A 21,188-nucleotide genomic window follows, 5' to 3' on the forward strand; every position below is an offset into this window, starting at 1 on the left:
AATAAGTTCAAGAAGAGGGGTGGGTGAGATGAATGTGCAGCTAATGCATTGGGGTAAGAGGGAGGTCCTTAAGGTTTCTGAAACACTTGGAATTGCTTCTGGTGATGATAAAATCTCTGCAAATTGGATGGGTTGCACTGAACGTTAAGTTACATGGGACTAATCCCCTGACTGATGAAGAAAAGTGTGCCAAATGCCTTCATATGTCATATTGATTGGGATGCTTGCTTTAAAATAAATACACGTGGTCTTCCATTCCTCTCAAATATGTTATTATGCCCATGTTTACTCTGCCAATTGGACCAACTTACTTTCCTTCTATATTTGACTGCACTATGCCCTCAGCCTTACATCCTTTCTATATCCCATTTACCTGACAAATTAGTTTAAACACTCTTCAACAACATGCACTACCTGATGAGTTGGATTGCCAAGATAACACACAAAACAAAGCATATTATATTTCAGTACATGTAACAAATAAATTCAATTTGAGAGATATTTAAGTGTTGGTGTCCAAGTTTCTTACTTTTAGAACAGAATAATGTTTTACTAAAAAACTGCAGAGTATACACGGATTCAAGTTTTACTCACTATAGTTTTCTCCTGTATTCATCTTCTGATTCAATCTCCCCATAGAATTCAGGGCTTTCCAGTGGAAGCTCAGCTGAGAACTAAATAATTAAATCTCGTTAGCAGATAATATATGTACTGAAAAACCATTTAGTTGAGGTTATGTAATTACTGAAAGAAAACTGCGGCATTAGAAAGGTAGGAATTACAGATACTCAAAGTAGCTGTAGTTCATCACACCAAAAGATTCCATTGCAATAACCAGGCTATAACATGGTTCAATAAGATACTATTCTAATTTAATCTGTTTACATTTACATATTTATTAATTATATTTTTTTCTCTATGAGAGTAGCTTTCCTAAATTTTATAATTGCACATTGAATGTTATGTAAATTATCATTTATCTAGCAATTACAAAGCAACTTCAAATGATTCTAATATTTACTTGTAATATTGAAAAATGCTTATATTTCTTCAGTGCCTTATCAGTGATGGTTAGGCAGCATTTATTGCTCATCCCTAGCTGACCTTTGAATGACTCATAAGATAATTTCAGATGGCATTTATGAATCAGACACAGGATGACCAAATAAGGCATATTTCATCCTTGAAGGACATTAGTGAACCAGAAAATTTTATTATTTATTATTATAAATTTTTATTACAACCCAATAGCATTATAATGAAAAGAAAACACGATGCTGGAGAAACTCAGCAGGTCAAACAGTGTACTTTACATTCTTCTTCTTTGGCTTGGCTTCAAGGACGAAGATTTATGGAGGGGGAAAAAGTCCACGTCAGCTGCAGGCTCGTTTGTGGCTGACAAGTCCGATGCGGGACAGGCAGACACGGTTGCAGCGGCTGCAGGGGAAAATTGGTTGGTTGGGGTTGGGTGTTGGGTTTTTCCTCCTTTGCCTTTTGTCAGTGAGATGGGCTCTGCGGTCTTCTTCAAAGGAGGTTGCTGCCCGCCAAACTGTGAGGTGCCAAGATGCACGGTTTGAGGCGATATCAGCCCACTGGCGGTGGTCAATGTGGCAGGCACCAAGAGATTTCTTTAGGCAGTCCTTGTACCTCTTCTTTGGTGCACCTCTGTCACGGTGGCCAGTGGAGAGCTCGCCATATAACACGATCTTGGGAAGGCGATGGTCCTCCATTCTGGAGACGTGACCCACCCAGCGCAGCTGGATCTTCAGCAGCGTGGACACATAGCAAAGATAAAAATACAGAACCAATGCTTGGGGCTTTATCTTTGCTATGTAAAGCACACTGTTTGACCTGCTAAGTTTCTCCAACATTGTTTACTTCAACCACTGTGTCTGCAGACTTTCGTATTTTACTCCTAGCCTTATTAATGAAGAGCATTTTATAAAACTTGCTATTCTATGAATTTGAATTCCACAATTGTCTTGTTCTTTTAATTATTAATCCAGTAACTTAACCACTGTCTCACTACTGTGCACCCATGAAAGTTGCACAAAACTGTGATTTACTTTTCTCTATTATTTAGAATTCAAGATTTTTAAAACCTTTGTATTGAGATTTATTCTGCTTTCACTTATTCATTGCTATTTGTTCCAGTATTGGTATTAGTATGTAGATTCAACTGCTTAATGTCATTATCTTTCTTCCTATCTAGCGTACTGCATTTTGGCCTCACAACATGTTCTCCTCTACATTAAAGAGACCAGATGCATCTTTGGTGACTACTTTGCAGGACATCCACAGTAAGCCTTCAGAGTGACACTGAGCTTGTAGTTGCCTGCCACTTTAATTCTCCATCCAACTCTCACCCACATATTATGCATTTCCTTATGATACAAGAGGTCATAAAGTCCACTGCAATTCTGCTTGTTCACAGAGCAGTCTCATTCCCCCACTAATTTTCCTTGTCATCTACTCTTCCCAAATTCCCATCAGATTCTTCCAGATGATATGTTATTTAACATTATTGAATGTTTGGGATATGGGAGGAATCCATTTAATGAGAGGGAGAAGAGCCTAGGATTGAACATGGGCCTCGAGAGGAATCAGCTCCACTTGCTGTGCCACTGATCTCTTGGTAGCTTCCTACATTATTATGAGTTTAAGGAATAGTACCTGATATTCTGTCTGGAGATGATGCATTTAGTGAACTCTTTGTCAAAGTGCTTTCTCTGTATCAGAATTAGCTAGTTCATTGTAGGTAATCTATCTGAAATATTGCCTGTTTTACTCCCTTGTAGCCTGAATAGCCATGTTTTTCCTGTTTCCACATTTTACAAGTATCCTGTATTATGTCCCTTTGTATTCCCCTCTCTTAAAATGCTTACATTAACCTTTTAAAATATAATTTTATCAGTATCATCAATGTACTTTGTCTATACCCTATTAGATATGCCCTCGGCTTATCACTTGCTCCATCACTCTCTGCAAATTAAAACTAACTTGTTTTCTCTCTTTCCCAGTCCTGATGGTGTTCCACAGACGCTGCCTATCCTGCTGAGTTTTCCCAGCAATTTCCATTTCAGTTTCAGATTTCTAGCATTTTTTTGTGAAAAATAATCTGCTGGAGGAACTCAGCTGGTCAATCAGCATCAATGGGAAAAGAACCAGTGATAATGCTTGATCACAGAGTTCCTCCATTTCGTGCATTTTAGCTCCAGATTCTAGCATCTGCAGTCTCTTGTATCAAATGCTTCCAGCGTATGTTATTTCTATGATTTTTATGGATGCCTCTGGCATGTGTTAAAGTTCACTTTTTTTAAAAATTGCCAGCATTATTTTAAGACCATTAAATGTATTTATTAAGTATAAAATATTTTAGCTTTATTTTTTAATCTGAGGGAGATAGCAACTTCACAAGAGTCTTATAGCAGGTGGCAAAATTTGTTGTTATCCTGATCAAATCTATTATCTTTCAGAAGAAATATTAATTTTAGGTGGTCTGGTGATCTGCTTGTCAGCTGGGGGCAAAGAAGAAGTGTTTGACAGTATTTAAAGGAGACATCAAGGTTGATGAGGCTCAACGCCTAGAAAAGAATACAAGCTGCCAAAAAAAATTAATAGAAACAAAGCTGTAATTAACCAATAGACCTTTCCAAGTTGCCAGTAAATGACAATTTTTCAAGCCTCTATCTGATAACATGATACATTGAAAGTTAGTTTCATTGTCAGTTTTCTAATAATTGTCCTGCTTGACTGTTCTAAAGACTGTCTTAAGATCATTCAATTAAATCAAGTAAATGAGAAAGGTTTATTTCATCTGCCTGTTACTTTCTTTTTACACAATAGATGTTTTTTTTAAATTAGTTCAATTGCACTCAAAGTAACATTTCTAATTATAACTATCACTCAGATTGATAAATTCTTTCTTTGGCTTGGCTTCGCGGACGAAGATTTATTGAGGGGTAATGTCCACGTCAGCTGCAGGCTCGTTTGTGGCTGACAAGTCCGATGCAGGACAGGCAGGCACAGTTGCAGCGGTTGCAGGGGAAAATTGGTTGGTTGGGGTTGGGTGTTGGGTTTTTCCTCCTTTGTCTTTTGTCAGTGAGGTGGGCTCTGCGGTCTTCTTCAAAGGAGGTTGCTGCCCGCCGAACTGTGAGGCACCAAGATGCATGGTTTGAGGTGAGATCAGCCCACTGGCGGTGGTCAATGGGGCAGGCACTAAGAGATTTCTTTAGGCAGTCCTTGTACCTCTTCTTTGGTGCACCTCTGTCTCGGTGGCCAGTGGAGAGCTCGCCATATAACACGATCTTGGGAAGGCGATGGTCCTCCATTCTGGAGATGTGACCTACCCAATGCAGTTTGATCTTCAGCAGCGTGGATTCGATGCTGTCGGCCTCTGCCATCTCGAGTACTTCGATGTTGGTGATGAAGTCGCTCCAATGAACGTTGAGGATGGAGCGGAGACAACGCTGGTGGAAGCGTTCTAGGAGCCATAGGTAGACCATTAGCAAATTCCATACTGCACCTTGACATTGCAGTTGGGATTGAATACATATCAAAGGTTTGTGAAAACCCACACCAAAACTAACCTTTGCACTATATATCTGTACACAGAACATAGAACACCACAGCACAGTAAAGTACAGGCCCTTCAGCCATCGATGTTGTGCCAACCTATATATCCCTTAAAAAAAGGTACTAAACACTCCTTACCCCATAAGCCTCTATTTTTCTTTCATCCATGTGTCTTTCTAAGAGTTTCTTAACCCCATTTTTCAGCTTCCACTACCATCCCTGGCAAGTTGTTCCAAGCACCCACAACACTATGTAATAAAAAACTTCCCTCTGATGTCTCCCCTAAACTGACCTTCCTTAACTTTGTACATATGTCCTCTGGTGATTGCTGATCCTGCCCAAGGATCACCAGACTGCCTGCCCAGCCTATCTATGCCTCTCATAATCTTGTAGACCTCTATCATCTCCTCTCATCCTTCTACACTCTAAAGTGAAAAATCCCAGACCTGCTAACCTTGCCTCATAAGACTTGTTTCCCAATCCATGCAACATCCTGGTAAATTTCTGCACCTTCTCCATAGCTTCCACATCCTTCTTATGATGAGGTGACCAGAACTGAACTCAATACTTTGTGTGGTCTTACCAAAGATTTGTAAAGTTGTAACATGACTTCTCCTGAATTACATCCCCCTATTAAAGAATCCCAGCATCCCATAGGCCTTGTTTATTATCCTATCAACCTGTGCAGTGATCTTGAGGGATGTATGCATTTGCACCCCTTGATCTCTCTGTTCATCCACACTCTTAAGTAACCGACCATTAACCCTGTACTCAGGCTTCTGGTGAGTCCTTCCAAAATGCAATACCTCACACTTATCCAGATTGAAATCCATCTGCCACTTTTCTGCCCAACTCTGCATCCTGTCTATATCCTCTTGCAACCTTTGACAACTTTCTACTCCATCCACAACTCCTCCAACCTTCGTGTCATCCGCAAACGTACGCCGCTTCATCCAGGTCATTTATAAAAATCACAAAGAGCAGGGATCCTAGAACAGATCCCTGCGGCACTCCACTTGTCATTGACCTCCAGGCAGAATACTTTCCTTCCACTACTACTCTCTGTTTTCTTCCTACAAGCCTATCTTTTATCCCTACAGCTAATTTTCCATTGATCCTATGACTCCTGACTTTTTGGATGTGGGGACCTTGTCAAATGCTTTGCTAAAATCCATATAGACCACATCTATTTCCCTATCCTTATCAATTTCTTTTATTACCTCCTCAAAAAAACTCAATTTATCTTGTGAGGCACGACCTTCCCTTCACAAAGCCATGTTAACTATCCTTGAATAATCTGTACTTTTCCAAATGCTCATATTCTAGCCTTAAGAATCCTCCCCATTAGTTTACACACCACTGACGCATGATTCACCAGTGTCTATAATTCCCAGAAATCTCCCTGTTATCTTTTTTAAACAAGGGGACTACATTTGTTATTCTCCAATTCTCTGGCACCTCCCCTCCAGCCAAAGAGGATCCAAAGATCATAGCTACTGTCCCAGCTATCTCATCTCTCACTTCCCCATAGCAGCCTGGGGTATACTGCATCCGGCCCCAAGGACTTATCAATCTTGATGTTTTTAAGAAGATCCCAGACTTCCGCTTCATTAATCTCCACAATGTCCAGCAAACAGGCCTGTTCAATTTCAACCTCACCATGATCAAGGTCTTTTACTCTTGTGAATACTGATGCCAAGTATTCCTTTAGGACCTCTCCAACCTCCTCCGCCTCCAGGAAAATGTTGCATCCCTTATTGTTTAGTGCCCTCACCTTTATTCTTGTCACTCTTCTGTTCTTCACATACGCATAGAATGCCTTGGGGCTCTTAATTCTACATGCCAAGGATTGTCATGCCCCGTTCGAGCTCTCCTAAGTCCTTTCTTAAGATCCTTCCTGGACACTATAAATGAGCTCTTCCTGTTTCCTCCTTCCTATATCTAATGGATGCTTCCTTCTTCCTCTTGACTTGTTGCCTGATCTGTTTCGTCAGCCACGGTTCCATTTTTCAATCATCTTTTCCTAGTCCCAGTGGGACAAACCTATCTTGAATTCTGCTCAATTGGTCCCCAAACTTCCTCCATATTACTTCTGTGCTTTCACCCTTAAACATCTGTTTCCAATTTATTCTCGCTAGTTCCTGCCTCGTCCCTTCATAATTAGCCCTTCACCACTTCCCAGTTTGACTGTTTATATCCCTTTCCATAGCTATGTTGAAGCTAAGGGAGTTGTGGTCATTCTCACCAAGAAGTCTGCCACCTGATCAGGTTCATTCCCCAGAACCAGATCCAGTATGGTTTCTTCTCTAGTCAGCCGGTCCACATATGGAGTCAAGAATCCTTCTTGTCCACACCTGACAAATTCAGCCCCATCTATCCTTCTTGCAGTCAGAAGATGCCAGTGAATATTAGGGCAGTTGAAATCAACCATAACTACAACCTTGTATTTCCTGCATCATTCTATAATCTGCTTGTTTATCTGCTCCTCGGTGTCCTGAGGGCTATTTGGGGGCCTGCAGACTACTGCCAGCACAGTGATAGTTTCCTTCCTATTTCTAACTTTCAACCCTCATCGACTCAGTGGATACTCCCTATGCAGCGTCCTCCCTTTCTATAGCCATGATACTATCCCTGACTAGTAATGCTAGTTCCCTCCACCTCTTTTTCTACCTCCCATCCTATTCTTTTTAAAACGCTTAAACCCAGGTACCTGCATCAGCCAATCTTGCCCTGCCTCCAGCATAGTTTCAGTAGTGGCCATAACATCGTAGTTCCACATACTGATCCATGCTCTAAGTTCATCCCCTTTATTCCTAAGACTCCAAACGTAGAAACGGACAAATTTCAAACCCTTTAATTGGCTACCTTTATGCTTTGTCCCCTTGCCAGTCCATCCTCACTAACTCTGTGCACATAGCATCATGTTTTTGTCCTTCTACCCTAATCTCTGCCCTCACATTCTGGTTCCCAACCCCCTGCCAAATTAGTTTAAACCCTAGCCAAAAGCTCTAGAAAACCAAGATCGTGTTCTATCACCAATGTATATAGTGTATATAGTTACTCAGTACCTAGACTGTGCTTACAGCGATTGGCTGACAGCTAAGCCAGGCCTACTGTCTGAGCCTTAAAGGGTTGTGTCCCTAGCCAGGTCGGATCATTCCGGACTGGTCGGCCACCTGTGAAGAGCTCCTGTCTTTTGCTAATAAAAGCCTTGGTTTGGATCAACAAGTCTTTGATTCTTTCGACGAGCTCTACGACCTGCCCATCAGGATATTGGTCAGACCTTCCCCAGACAATAAATGTGAACTTAACAACTTGAAATGTTAACAGATATCTATAGAGTTTACAATTCACGGTTCAAAACAACTTAATGGTATGCACACATGATTGAGATCTAAATGAATTACCTTACCTTTAATCTTTTGTCCAGATAGGCAGGAGAAACCCAACCCTGTCTAGCTGGTGTGGATTTCGTAGGCTTTGTCCGAATCAACCATTTGAGTGGATGTGCAGAGTCAAGAATTTCTACATACTGCCCTTCTTTAAGGTGAATAGACTCCTTCTCTGTTGGCAGTGGATTGTAGTCTGCTGTTGCCATGTAAATATCAAATATCTGCCAATGAGGAAAGGATGGAATTAATATTTTTAAATTGCTAACCACTAGGATAATCTGTTTTATTTTCATTGCAGCAGAACCCTTGTGTACTGTGTCACCATCCCTGCTGGCCTCTCACAAGAGTAAATGAGCCCGAGCAGTCTGAATGGAGGCTAATTGGCTTTGGCCAAGCTGATTCTACCTTGTGACAGTAATTGACATTGAAAATAGCTGTATATCAGGAATTGGAAGGTACTGAGCAAACATTTGGAGCTATAGGGTGGTAGGACTCTCGATTGATGGACTTCATCCTAGTACATGTACATAATCCTTCATCTGAAACCCTTGGGAGCAGACACTTTTCGGAATTCGGAATTTTTTGAATAATTGTAATGGTGGTACGTTAAGTAATTGCGCTGATTTCAGATTCGCGCAAAACAGACACACTCCAACTAGAAGGGTCTCTGGACAGGGGGAGGGGGGAGTTGCAGTGGTGCTGGATGGGGAGGTTGTGGATGGGGTGGGGGATGGTTTTCATTCATTTCTGGTCATCACTGTCACTGTAAAACTTCAACAACTTATCTTTCTGTTTCTTTAAGTCATATATGATGGTACTTCCCAAACCATAATCTTCAGTAAGATGACGCACTACACTACGATCAAGCTTCTGCACTAACTCTACTTTCTGCGCTCTCAATAGTGACAGACGCTTCCTTTTTCTGCTTCTCTCTGTTATCCATAAGGGGACTCTGCAGCTCTTTTTGACATTTTTACAGTCTTCAAAGTGTGTGAGCAGCAGAGGCACATCTGACTAGTAGGAGCACTGAGACACGGCGCTGGATGGGGGTGGGTCGCGTCAGGACAAACCCGTCAACTGTGAGCTTTGGTGTGCAGACAACATCCATGGAAAAAATGCTCAGTTTTCAGAATTTCCTTAAAAGAAGAGCCCAGTGAGGTTTTTTTTGTGTGAGTTTGGACAAAATAGCATTAGATTGGAAAACAGTGAATTTAACTCTGAAGGGAGCATAAACTCTACCTCGCCTCTAGTTTCTGCATCTTCAGATTCAGAGGAGGATTCGTTAACAATAGAAGAGGGCCTGGATCTACCATGACGTGGAGATGGAGACGGAGTCTTGCCTTCCTCATCACTTTCTGCTCCAGGAACACGCAATGAAGCTGAAACACAATATCAAAGGTAGTGTCATCTCACTACTTTTTCAATAACAATGGTCTCCTGGACCTGATGCATTTCACCTGGACTTTTTTCTCAGGAAACAACATAATTTTGTTTTCTATCAGCGCAAAGGAATATTATTATACATTCCTTAGTGAAAAAAACAATTTTATGCTCAGCATTTTCCTGGTAAGATGGTTAAAAATAATAAGCCGCAGCAGAAATAATTTATTCTCCCACTTTGAAGAAGTTTATATTTTACATTATCCCACTGTGTGATCTTTACAATGGTGAGATAGAAAGGCAGGGAGAGGGTATATAGAGCATAGGCCAATGTTGTGCTGACCTACCATATATAAATTACTCCATCATCAAACTAATCCTCATTCCCTTTCCCCCTCAAAGTCCATAACCCTCTATTTTTCTTCTATCCATGTGCCTATCTGAGTTTTTCAATGTTCCTTTTGCATCAGCCTCTACCACCACCCCCAGGCACCCACCACTATCTGCATAAAAAAAGCTTTCCTCAGACATCTCCATTAAACTTTCCTCCACTCACCTTAAACAGATGTCATCTACTATTGGCCATTGCCACACTGGGAAAAAAGGTGATGGTTGACCACTCTATCTAAACCTCTCATCATATTATATAAATTTATTGAGTTTCCTCCGTAGCTCCAAAGAGAAATGCACTAGTTGCTCAACTGTTCTTTATAAAATATGCTCTCTAACCTCAACATCCTGGTAACTCTTCTCTGCATCCTCTCTAAACCTTCCCCATACTTTCTATAACAAGGTGACCAGAATTGTAAACTAAGTGTTGTCTAACCCGAGTTCTCTAGTGCTGCAACATTACCAAATGGCTCTTGAACTTCAGATTCAGATATATTGTCAGAGTACAAACAAGACATCACATACAACCCCTCAGATGCTTTTTATGCAGGCCAGACAGAATTACCATTTATTGGCAGTGCAAAAAAAAACCCTGACTCAACGTACAGATAAACAAATAAAGAAATGTAATCAAATTGATTGTGCAATGCAGAGAAAAAAAAATATCAATGGAATGCAAAAGTTAAAGAGTCCTGTAAAAAAAAACTGATCGAGTTTGTTGTTGAGGCGTGTGATGGTGGAGGGGAAGCAGCCGTTCCTGAACTTGATAGTGTGAGTCTTGTTACACCTATACCACTTTTCTGATGCAAGAATAGAGAATGTACTAGGTGGTGTGGATCCTTGATGATTGCAGCTGCTCTTCAACGGCAGCATGCCCTGGAGATGTTCTCCATGGTGGGGAGGATTTTGTCCATGATGTCCTGGACTGTGTCCACCACCTTTTGCAGGCCTTTGTGCTCAGGGGTATTGGTGTCCCCATACCAGACTGTGATGCAGCCGATCAGCGCACATCTGTAGAAATTTGCCACTGTTTCTGATGTTATACTGTTACGAGCCCAAAGGATCCCAAAACCCAGCAGCAATAGACATTCACCAAGACAAGTAGTTATTCAAACAAAAGTTGTTTTTAATTATCTTTAAACATGAAAATAGAATAAAACTTTAACTTATCTCTATACTTAACTAACCCAAATTAACCCCCTTCTAGTTCTAAGCGTACGTGTATGTAATGTGTGTGTAAATTTAAGAAAAGTTCTTTGGTTCACAGTTCAATCTCACTTCTCCTTCTTCCAAGTTCTCTGGTTGCAGGCAATTCTTATACTGTGCACAGAATTTAACATGTATAAAGTTCACCAAGCTTTGGTGCTCGAATGGTCATTGGTTTACCACTCAGGAAGGTTCTTGTAGGGTTTGCAGAGAGAGATTTGTTGTTCCAGGATTTCCAAAACTGAGGTACCATCATTAGTCACCTCAATGTCTCGCTGATTAAACTGGCCCCATCAGGATTCTCCAGATGGTAACCTCTTTCTTTCAGGTTACTACAGAGTTCCTTTCTCTTCCACTTATTCCAAGAGAAACATCAGACAGATAGCACTTCCAGCCATCCACTGCTCTGGAGCTTTCTGTTTCAAACAAGCTTCCTGGCTTGCATTGTTCAGCTGCTTTCAGTGTCACTCACACTAGCTAAGAGAGCTTGTTGAACTTGTCTTCTCTCTCTCTCTCTCTCTCTCTCTCTCTCTCTCTAACTGCCAGAAAGCCCATGTGACTCTCTCACTTGCAAAAACGTTCTTCAGCAAACAACTGGAGTTATCCTTCTGCCCCCATCTATTGTCTTAGATAAACAAAACCCAGGAGTGACCTTTCTGTGAGCACACTGCAGGTACTTTTAAACAGCCAGTTTGCATCCTCCAAGACAATGGTCTATTCATTTCATGACATCATTTCAATTAGCACCTACTTGTGAAATGAGCATAACATTCTCCATAGTTTTTGCAATGTTCCTGAATATGAATTCTTCAGTATTTCAAATAAGATCTGTTTTAAAATGTGTGTATGCATGTAACCTACTCTAAATCTTACCAAATTCTCCCAATACCAATCCTCCGCAAAATCCTGAGGAAGTAGAGGCGCTTTCTTCATGATGCCATTAGAATCAGAATTTATTGTCATGAAACTTGTTGTTTTGTGGCAGCGTCACAGTGCAAACATTTATATAAAACACCTTACAACAATAAAAAGGTGCACAAAAAGTCAAGATATGACAGTGTCTTTGGTTCATTGATCATTCAGAAATCTGATGCAGTGGAGAAGAAGCTGTCCTTGTGCCACTGACTGCTCATCTTTAGACTCCTGTTCCTTTTACCCAGTGGTAGCAGAGTGAAGAGATGGTGGATGTCCTTGAGGATAGGTGAATTGCAGTGGGTCCAGATCTTTGCTTTTAATTGTGGTCATGCACAGCAGATGAAATATATCTGGCTCTCTACTCAACTCTGGATCATCTTGAAAACAGCAACTTATACGGCTGCTCATCATATACTACAGCTCAGCCTTCAACACTATTATTCCCTTAGTGCTGGTCAAGAAGCTCCAATCCCTGGGCCTCTTCACCCACTTCTGCAACTGGATTATTGACTTCCTCATTGAAAGACAACAGGCAGTATGAATTGAAAACAACATCTCCTCCTTACTGACTATCAGCACAGGCACACCTCAAAAATGTGTGCTTAGGCCACTGCTCTACTCACTATACACCCATGACTGTGTGGCAGGGCACAATTCCAATGCTATCTACAAATTTGCCGATGACACCACAGTTGAAATGTACAGGAGGAAGACAGATCAGCTCTTTAAGTGGTGTCACGTCAACAACCTTGTGCTCAACATTAGCAAAAACAAGGAGATGATTGTGGACTTCATGAGGAAGTTAGGAGAACACGATCCAGTCCTCATTGAGGGCTCAGTAATGGAGAGAGTCAAGAACTTCAAATTCCTGGGTGTCAACATCTCCAATGATCTGTCCTGGAGCCTCCCTGTCAATCACTAAGAAGACTTGCCAGCAGCTATACTATATGAGCTGTTTGAGGAGATTCGGAATGTCACCAAAGACTCTCAGGTGTACCGTGCAGAGCAACCTGACTGGTTGCATCACTGGTATGGAGGTACCAACACTCAGGATAACAAAAAAAACTCCAGAGGGTTGTTAACTCAGCCTGCAACATCACAGGCACCATCAAGAACAATTACGAGAGGCAGTGTCTTAAGAAAGTAGCCTCTCCTCAAGGACCATGACCAGGAAAGATCCTCTGAGGTAATGATTCCAAAGAACTTAAATTTGCTCATCCTCTCCACCAATGATCAGTGGATTATATCTGGTTTTACCTTCCTGAAGTCAACAATCAGCTCCTTGGTTTTGATGACATTTAGTGTGAGGTTGTTGTTGGTGCACCATTCAGCCAAGTTTTCAATCTCCCTCCTGTTTGCTGAATCATCGTCCCTTTCTAAACAAACCACTATCTTCTTTGGCTTGGCTTCGCAGACGAAGATTTATGGAGGGGGTAAAAAGTCCACGTCAGCTGCAGGCTCGTTTGTGGCTGACAAGTCCGATGCGGGACAGGCAGACACGATTGCAGCGGTTGCAGGGGAAAATTGGTTGGTTGGGGTTGGGTGTTGGGTTTTTCCTCCTTTGCCTTTTGTCAGTGAGGTGGGCTCTGCGGTCTTCTTCAAAGGAGGTTGCTGCCCGCCAAACTGTGAGGCGCCAAGATGCACGGTTTGAGGCGTTATCAGCCCACTGGCGGTGGTCAATGTGGCAGGCACCAAGAGATTTCTTTAGGCAGTCCTTGTACCTTTTCTTTGGTACACCTCTGTCACGGTGGCCAGTGGAGAGCTCGCCATATAACACGATCTTGGGAAGGCGATGGTCCTCCATTCTGGAGACGTGACCCATCCAGCACAGCTGGATCTTCAGCAGCGTGGACTCGATGCTGTCGACCTCTGCCATCTCGAGTACTTCGACGTTAGGGATGTAAGCGCTCCAATGGATGTTGAGGATGGAGCGGAGACAACGCTGGCGGAAGCGTTCTAGGAGCCGTAGGTGGTGCCGGTAGAGGACCCATGATTCGGAGCCGAACAGGAGTGTGGGTATGACAACGGCTCTGTATACGCTTATCCCACTACCATGGTATCATCAGCGAATTTGTAGATTGTGTTGTGGTTGTACTGAGCCCCACAGTCAAAGGTGTAAAGTGAGTAGAGCAGGGGGCGGTAGTGCCCCTGTAGTGCTCTAGTACTGATGGAGATTGTGGAAGAGATGTCCTTACCAATCCCCACTGATTGTGTTCTGGAGGTGAGGAAATCCATGATCTAATTATAGAATGGGGTGTTGAGTCTCAGGTTTTGGAGTTTGCTGATCAATTTTGAGAGGATGATGGTGTTAAATGCTGAAATGTAGTCAATAAAGAGCATCCAGATGTATGCATTTTTGCTGTCCAGGTTTTCCAGGGTTGATGAAATGGTATTCCCCATAGACCTGTTGCTACTAAAGATGAATTGGACCGCATCCATGTCGCTGCTCATACAGGAGCTAAAATACATCCACACAAGCCTTTCAAAACACTTCATTACTATTGACATGAATACCACTGGTCAATAGTTATTTGCCCCTGATGAGGGCAATCTAACCCCGCCACCCCCATCACACCACAGCACCCGAACATCCCATCAACCGAAAGATTTGGATGTGGCCCAATTTATGTCCGTCCGGAGAGGATCACAGAGGGCCCCGCTGCAGCGCCCATACGAAGGGCCGTACAAGGTTCTCCGGCAGTCAGGTGAGACTTTTACTTTAGATGTGGGGGACAGGGAAGAACTGTTTACTGTGGACCATTTAAAGGCTGCTCATCTGGACCTATCACAGCCAGTACAGATGGCCGCGCCCAAGCATAGCCGGTTCTGGGGGGGGGGGGGGTTGTGTGGAGGCGCATATCCTCATGGCGAACCGGCCCTGCTTGTTTCGCCACATGGCGGGGCAACCATGGGGAAATGGCATCATCAGAGATTTCTCTCTGACTCCAACATCCCTTCCAGCGCACGCCCTGGGCAGCGATTATTACGTCACAATGCATCAGGTGACTGAGCTCACGCTGCCCTTAAAGGGGTGAGCTGAATTGGAATAAAAACAGTCGTTAACGACCTTCGGTGTGGTAGCAGTGATTTCCTTCAGTCACAGTAATGACCTCGATGGGCCCAGACGTCTATCTGGACCCAGTGAATGATGGATGCAGCCGAGGTGAACGCTGTAGCCCTCAAACTTACCCCCTTCAGGCTTCATCGCCCACGTACATGGTTCGGGCTGGTGGAGGCACAATTCCACCTCTGCAACATCTCAGCCGACGCCACAAAATTTTACCACGTCGTGGGCGCACTGGACTAGGACAGGGCAGCAAGGGTGGATGACATCATTCACCGGCCACCAGCAGTGGCAAGTATACCGCCCTCAAAAATCTAATCCTGGGGATGCTTGGCCTCACTCCCCAGCAGCGTGCTTCCAGGCTCTTACACCTGGATCCCCCATAGCCCTCATGGACGAAATGCTAACCTTGGCAGAGGATCATGAACCGTGTTTCCTCTTCCACCAGATATTCCTTGAACAGATGTCAAAAGATATCCGGTTCCATCTGTCCGAAGAGGACTTTTCCGACCCACGCAAGCCGCAACCTGGGCAGATGCCCTCTGGCGCGCAAAACAGGAGAACGAGGCAGCCCTCAGCCAAGTATCCAAGCCAGGGCCCCGCCGCCCACAGGATACCCCCAAGCACAAGCCAGAGGAAACCTAGTCAACATGGCGCTTTTATCACCAGCGCTGGTCAGTGAAAGACCACAAGTGCTGTCAACCCTGTGACTTCCAGCCAGCCCTGCAACTTCCAGGGTAACGGCCAGGCAAACCACCATTGATGGCTGCCACGGTTGCCACGTGAACAGCCTCCTTTACATCACTGACAAGTCCACGGGCCACTGGTTCCTGGTGGACACAGGGACCGAGCTGAGCGCCCTTCCCGCTACAGTGCTGGAAACTCGACCAGGACCCCTGGCCCAACCCTGCAGGCTGCCAATGGTTCCACAATCAAGAATGTCACAGATACAGATTGGGGATGAAAAGTTTACTTGGAGATTCGTCCTGGCCTCGGTGGTCACTGCGCTGTTAGGGGCTGACTTCCTAAGGGTTTACGGTCTGCTGGTGGACATGAGGGGCAGGAGGTTGCTCAACGCCAGCACCTTTCGCTCGGTGCACCTGGGCATGGTGGACGACGACAGACCCAAAATCGCCACGGTATCCACCGCCACAGATGAGTTCACCGAGATCCTCAGTAAGTTCCCTGCCATCCTGAAGCATATCGCCTCTCCCCGCCATGGAGTTTTCCATCACATCTCCACAAAAGGCCCCTGCTGCATACCAGAGCTAGACTGCTGCCACCGGAGAAGCTAAAACAGGCAAAGGAGGAATTCTCCAGGCTCCAGGAGTTGGACATCATTTGGTGGTCGGATAACGTTTGGGCGGCACCACTGCACATGGTCTCAAAGTCATCAGGGAGTTGGAGCCCCTGCGGAGACTACAGATGGCTAAATGATGCCACGACTCCAGATAGGTACCTGGTCCCCCAAATCCAGGACTTCGCGGCCAACCTCCACAGGGCGCGGTTCTTTACAAAAGTTAATCTGGTGCGCGGATACCACCAGATCCCAGTCCACCCCAATGACGTTGGAAAGACTACCATTATCACCCCTTTTGCCTTGTTCGAATTCCTCCGGATGCTGTTCGGGTTGAAAAACGCGGTCCAGACGTTCCAGCGCCTCATGGACGCAGTGGGTAGGGATTTTAACTTTGTCTTTATCTACCTAGATCACATCCTGGTAGCCAGCCACAGCCGTGAAGAGCACAAGGCCTATCTCTGTACCCTGTTCGCCCAGCTGGCAGAATTTGGCCTCACGGTCAACAAGGCCAAATCCCATTTTGGGAAACAGACATTGCAGTTCCTGGGGCACACCATCTCAGCGTCTGGGGCAGCTCTGGCACCAGAGAAAGTGGCAGCCATTCACAGCATTTTCCCAAATCCTCCTCCCTCAAGGGCCTGTAGGAATTTGTGGGAATGGTAAATTTTTACCATAAATTCATCTCCAACGCCGTCCCCATCATGCGCCCTCTTTTTGTGCTGATCGCGATGAAAAAGAAGACCCTGGCCTGGTCGGAAGAGGCGGATGAGGCCTTCGCTGCAATGAAACAGGGCCTTGCAGAGGCGAGTTTGTTGGTGCACCCGCGCCCGGAAGCACACACGGCGCTCTCGGTTGACGCTTCTGCCACGGCGGTCAGGGGAGTACTGGAACAGTGGCTGGATGGGCAGTGGCACCTGCTGGCCTTTATCAGTAAGCAGTTGCGGCCACAGGAGCTTAAATACAGTGCGTTCAACCGGGGGCTCCTGGCACTGTACCTGGCCAACCGCCACTTCCGATACTTCTTGGAGGGCAGAACTTTCACCGTTATTACCGATCACAAGCCCCTCACCCAAGCACTGGCTATGATCAAGTACCTGTGGTCGGCCAGGCAACAGCGCCACCTGTCCTACGTGTCCGAATTCACTACTGACATCTGAGACCGTGCGGGCAAGGATAATGTGGTCGTGGATCCGCTCTCCCGCCAGCCATCAGCACCCTAGCTCCCGGCCCCGACTATGCGCAACTAGCGCAGGATCAGCAGCACGACGCCATAACTCAAGCTCTTCGGTCTGCCAACTCAGGTCTCCAGCTCGAGGATATCCAGCTTCCTGACTCCACCCACCCGCTGCTCTGCGACACCTCCAACAGCTCACTGCACCCGGTAGTCCCACAGGAGTGGAGGGCTAGGGACATCAGCTCTATCCATGATCTCGCCCATCCCTCAGTAAAGACTATCATGCATATGGTGGCACAGTGATTTGTCTGGCATGGCCTCAAGAAGGAGCTGGCAGCGCTAACCCGCAAATGCATCAGGTGCCAGAAGTCTAAAGTCTGCAGGCACACACAGGCCCCTGTTCAATATTTCGACTCGGTAACGCGGAGGTTCCAGCATATCCATGTGGAGTCGTGGGCCCATTGCCAGTGTCCATCCAGGGAGTCGCAGTACCTGTTTACCATAATGGACAGAGCAACCAGGTGGCCGGAAGCCATCCCAGTCCATGAGGCATCAGCGGAGACCTGTGCTAGAGCTCTGGTCAGCCAGTGGATCGATCATTTGGGCGTGCCAGCGCACATCACGAGCGACAGAGGCACCCAATTTACATCTGCACTATGGTCGCAGCTGGCAAGGCTTTTAGGGGGTAACACTGCACCAGACGGCCTACCACCCACAGTCTAATGGGTTGGTAGAGAGGTTCCACCGACACCTAAAGTCCGCTCTGATGGCAAGGCTTTCCGGCCCTGACTGGGTGGATGAGTTGCCCTGGGTTCTCCTTGGGATTAGAAATATGCCCAAAGAGGATCTGCAAGCCTCGTCAGCAGAAATGTTTTACGGTGCGCCACTCTCCCTGCCAGGCAAATTCTTCGGCCTGGAGGCCGAGACGACGCACAATGAAGGTGAGCGGCTGGTGGACATCCATAAACGAATGGGCAACCTAACCCCACTGCCCCCATTGCACCACAAGACCCAACCACCAACCAAAAGATCTAGATGTGGCACAATTTGTGTTCGTCCGGAGAGGACCACAGAGGGCCCCACTGCAGTGCCCATACGAAGGGTCGTACAAGGTTCTCCGGCGGTCGGATGGGACTTTTACTTTAGATGTGGTGGGCATGGAAGAATTGTTTACTGTGGACCGCTTAAAGGCTGCTCATCTGGACCTATCACAGCCGGTGCAGATGGCTGCGCCCAAGTGCCGGGTCTGGCCGCCAAAGTAAAGTAGCTGGTTCTGGGAGGGGGTTGTGTGGAGGCGCGCATCCTCATGGCAAACCGGCCCCACTTGTATCGCCATGTGGCGGGACAGCCATGGGGAAATTGCATTGTCAGAGGTTGCTCTCTGACTCCCGCACCCTGGGCAACGATTTTGACGTCACAATGCACCAGGTGACTGAGCTCATGTAACCCTTATAGCGACGCGCTGATTTTGAATAAAAACTGTTGTTAACGACCTTCTGTGTGGGAGCAGTGATTTCCTTCAGCTCCTGCAAGCACCACATGACAAATAAACTTGAACTTCAAGGGGAGATGATTTATTTTTATATTTTACAGATACAGAACAGTTACAGGTCCTTCTGGTCCATGAGCCTGTGTCACCCAAGTACACCAATTAACCTACAATCCCGTACATTTTTGAAGGGTGGGAGCACCCAGAAATAACCCACAGTGGTCATGCGGAGAACGTACAAAGTCCTTACAGACAATGCCGGACTCTAATCTGGATCACTGCTGCTGTAATAGCGTTGCGTCACTATGGTAACCATGTCGCTCTTTTATGTTTTATATAAAGATATTTAGAAGTAACACATTTGAAAAGAATGGATGGATTAAAAATAGAGAAATGAAAATGCATTGTTGAGACCAAACACTAAACAATAACGTAACTGTTTAAGGACTTTGTGCTTCAACTGCAAGTTCACAGTGGAATTAAACAAATCTGCAAGATTTCAGCAAAATTCTGTACAGGAAGCAGTTGTGAATTGGAGTGCTTGAAATTCATTGGTAAAAGTTACATGTTAAATGATCTTTCCTGTCTTAAATAAGTAAATTAGGCTAAACTATTTTATATTGCGTTCAGTTCTGGTTGCCTCATTATAGGAAGGATGTGCAAGCTTTAGAGAGGATGGTTTACCAGGATTTACCTGGATTGGAGAACATGTCTTAAAAAGAAAGGTTTATTGAGCTAGGACTTTTCCCTTTACGGTGACAGAGAATGCGAGGCATCTCATGAGATTATGAGACATAGATGTAGGGTGGACTGCCAGCACCTTTTTCCCAGGGCAGCAATAGCCAGGACCAGAGGGCACTCATTTAAGGTGAGCGGAGGACAGTTTAGGGCAGACGTCAGAGGTAAGTTTTTAAGCATACAGATGAATGGGGGCCTGGAATCTCTTGGTGGTGGAGGCTGTTATACAATCGGGATATTTAAAAGAATCTTAGGCATAGGAATGTAAGAAAAATGGAGGGTTATTGGCTGTGAGTTTTGGATGGGCTAGATGGAGTAGGTTTATATAAGTTGGCACAACTTTTAACATTTAAATGCCTATACTATGCTGTCCCTTTCTTTGTTCCTTGTATCCTGTATAAACAAATATTTACTGCCTAACACTTACCTTGGGTAAACTTTGCAGAGACCATTTGTGTGATCTGAGATGTTAACTTTTGTAGGAATTCTTCTGTTCCAACATCTGCTAGTGAAAAATGTGGCAAAGCTGTAGTTTCTGCAACTTCTCTGATTTTTTCTGTCAGAATTTCTCTCTGTTCTGTAACAAAATAAAATAAAAATTGTTATCTAGAAAATCTTTTGAAATTAAAAAAAAAAATCAAATTTCAAAATTTCAGAAAATAAAATTTAAAATAAAAAATAGGGGAGTTGCATTTTGAAAATGGGTTCGTATAAATATCTCATGAATCATATGCAATTTAGTTTTATTTAAAAATGCAGAAAAATTCTTTACACTATGACATTCCAAAAGAGGAAGTTTTCATGTTTCAATGAGTTTGTATATTTGAAAAAACATACAAAAGTACTCACTTTTCTCTAAAGCTTGATGATCAGGTTCTTGTCTGATTCAAACATCAGTGACCCACAGTTGAAAAGAAACAAAGAAATTCAAGTGAGGGATTGCAAACATTATTCTGGCAACTACATTCTGTTTTAATCTTTACATTAAAGCATAGCTTCATCAGTTTCAGGATGCAAGTATTTATTCCCTCATTAAATACAGCCTTTTCAATTTCTACAAACTAAATCCCCAAAGTATTTTTAAGTGGTTTAATAAAACTAACTGAGTTTCCATGACACTTCAGGAGTCAGATTGCTGTGGCGATGCAATCAAACTCAGGAAAGACTGTGAAAATGAAAAACACTGAAGGTGTTGGCAACTTCAAATAAAATGGTGACGGAAATAGAATTTTAATAATCTGAGACAGCTAACAAAATATTTAAATCATTTTGCTTCCCTTGCAGTTGCTGCCCGTCCTGCAGAGTATTTCCAGTGTTTTTAAATGGAATTAACCAATGGTCATGATTGAATTTAAACTTCCAGTGTCTGCATAATTATTATTATGCCAAAAACATAGCCATGCATTTCTGTCTACTCACAGAGGTAGCAGTAGCAACCAGAATTCTGGATTTAACTGTGGTCATTGTGCTGTGCCAATTTATTATTTTAAATCTTTTTGTCAGCAAAGCAGCACCAATTTTGTTAACTTATGTAATTTGGATGCTACAACCAAGTAGTAGGGGTT

The 21,188-nt window shown here is 44.2% G+C and overlaps 1 protein-coding gene across 14 annotated transcripts in view; it reads right to left on the bottom strand.

The window, feature by feature from the left end:
• The window catches only part of LOC138751919 (obscurin-like), a 755,203-nt gene that overhangs the window by 191,248 nt on the left and 542,767 nt on the right, over positions 1-21,188 (bottom strand). For all 14 annotated transcript variants that reach the window (XM_069914884.1, XM_069914878.1, XM_069914879.1 and 11 more), the window contains 5 exons: positions 20,473-20,504; positions 20,051-20,200; positions 9,207-9,346; positions 7,988-8,188; positions 595-674 (listed from right to left, as the gene is read on the bottom strand). In XM_069914884.1, the coding sequence (XP_069770985.1) occupies positions 595-674; positions 7,988-8,188; positions 9,207-9,346; positions 20,051-20,200; positions 20,473-20,504 (603 nt within the window). The remainder of the gene's footprint in view (positions 1-594; positions 675-7,987; positions 8,189-9,206; positions 9,347-20,050; positions 20,201-20,472; positions 20,505-21,188) is intronic.

This window comes from Narcine bancroftii, chromosome 1 (genome assembly GCF_036971445.1).
Source record: "Narcine bancroftii isolate sNarBan1 chromosome 1, sNarBan1.hap1, whole genome shotgun sequence".
NCBI classification, from domain to species: domain Eukaryota; kingdom Metazoa; phylum Chordata; class Chondrichthyes; order Torpediniformes; family Narcinidae; genus Narcine; species Narcine bancroftii.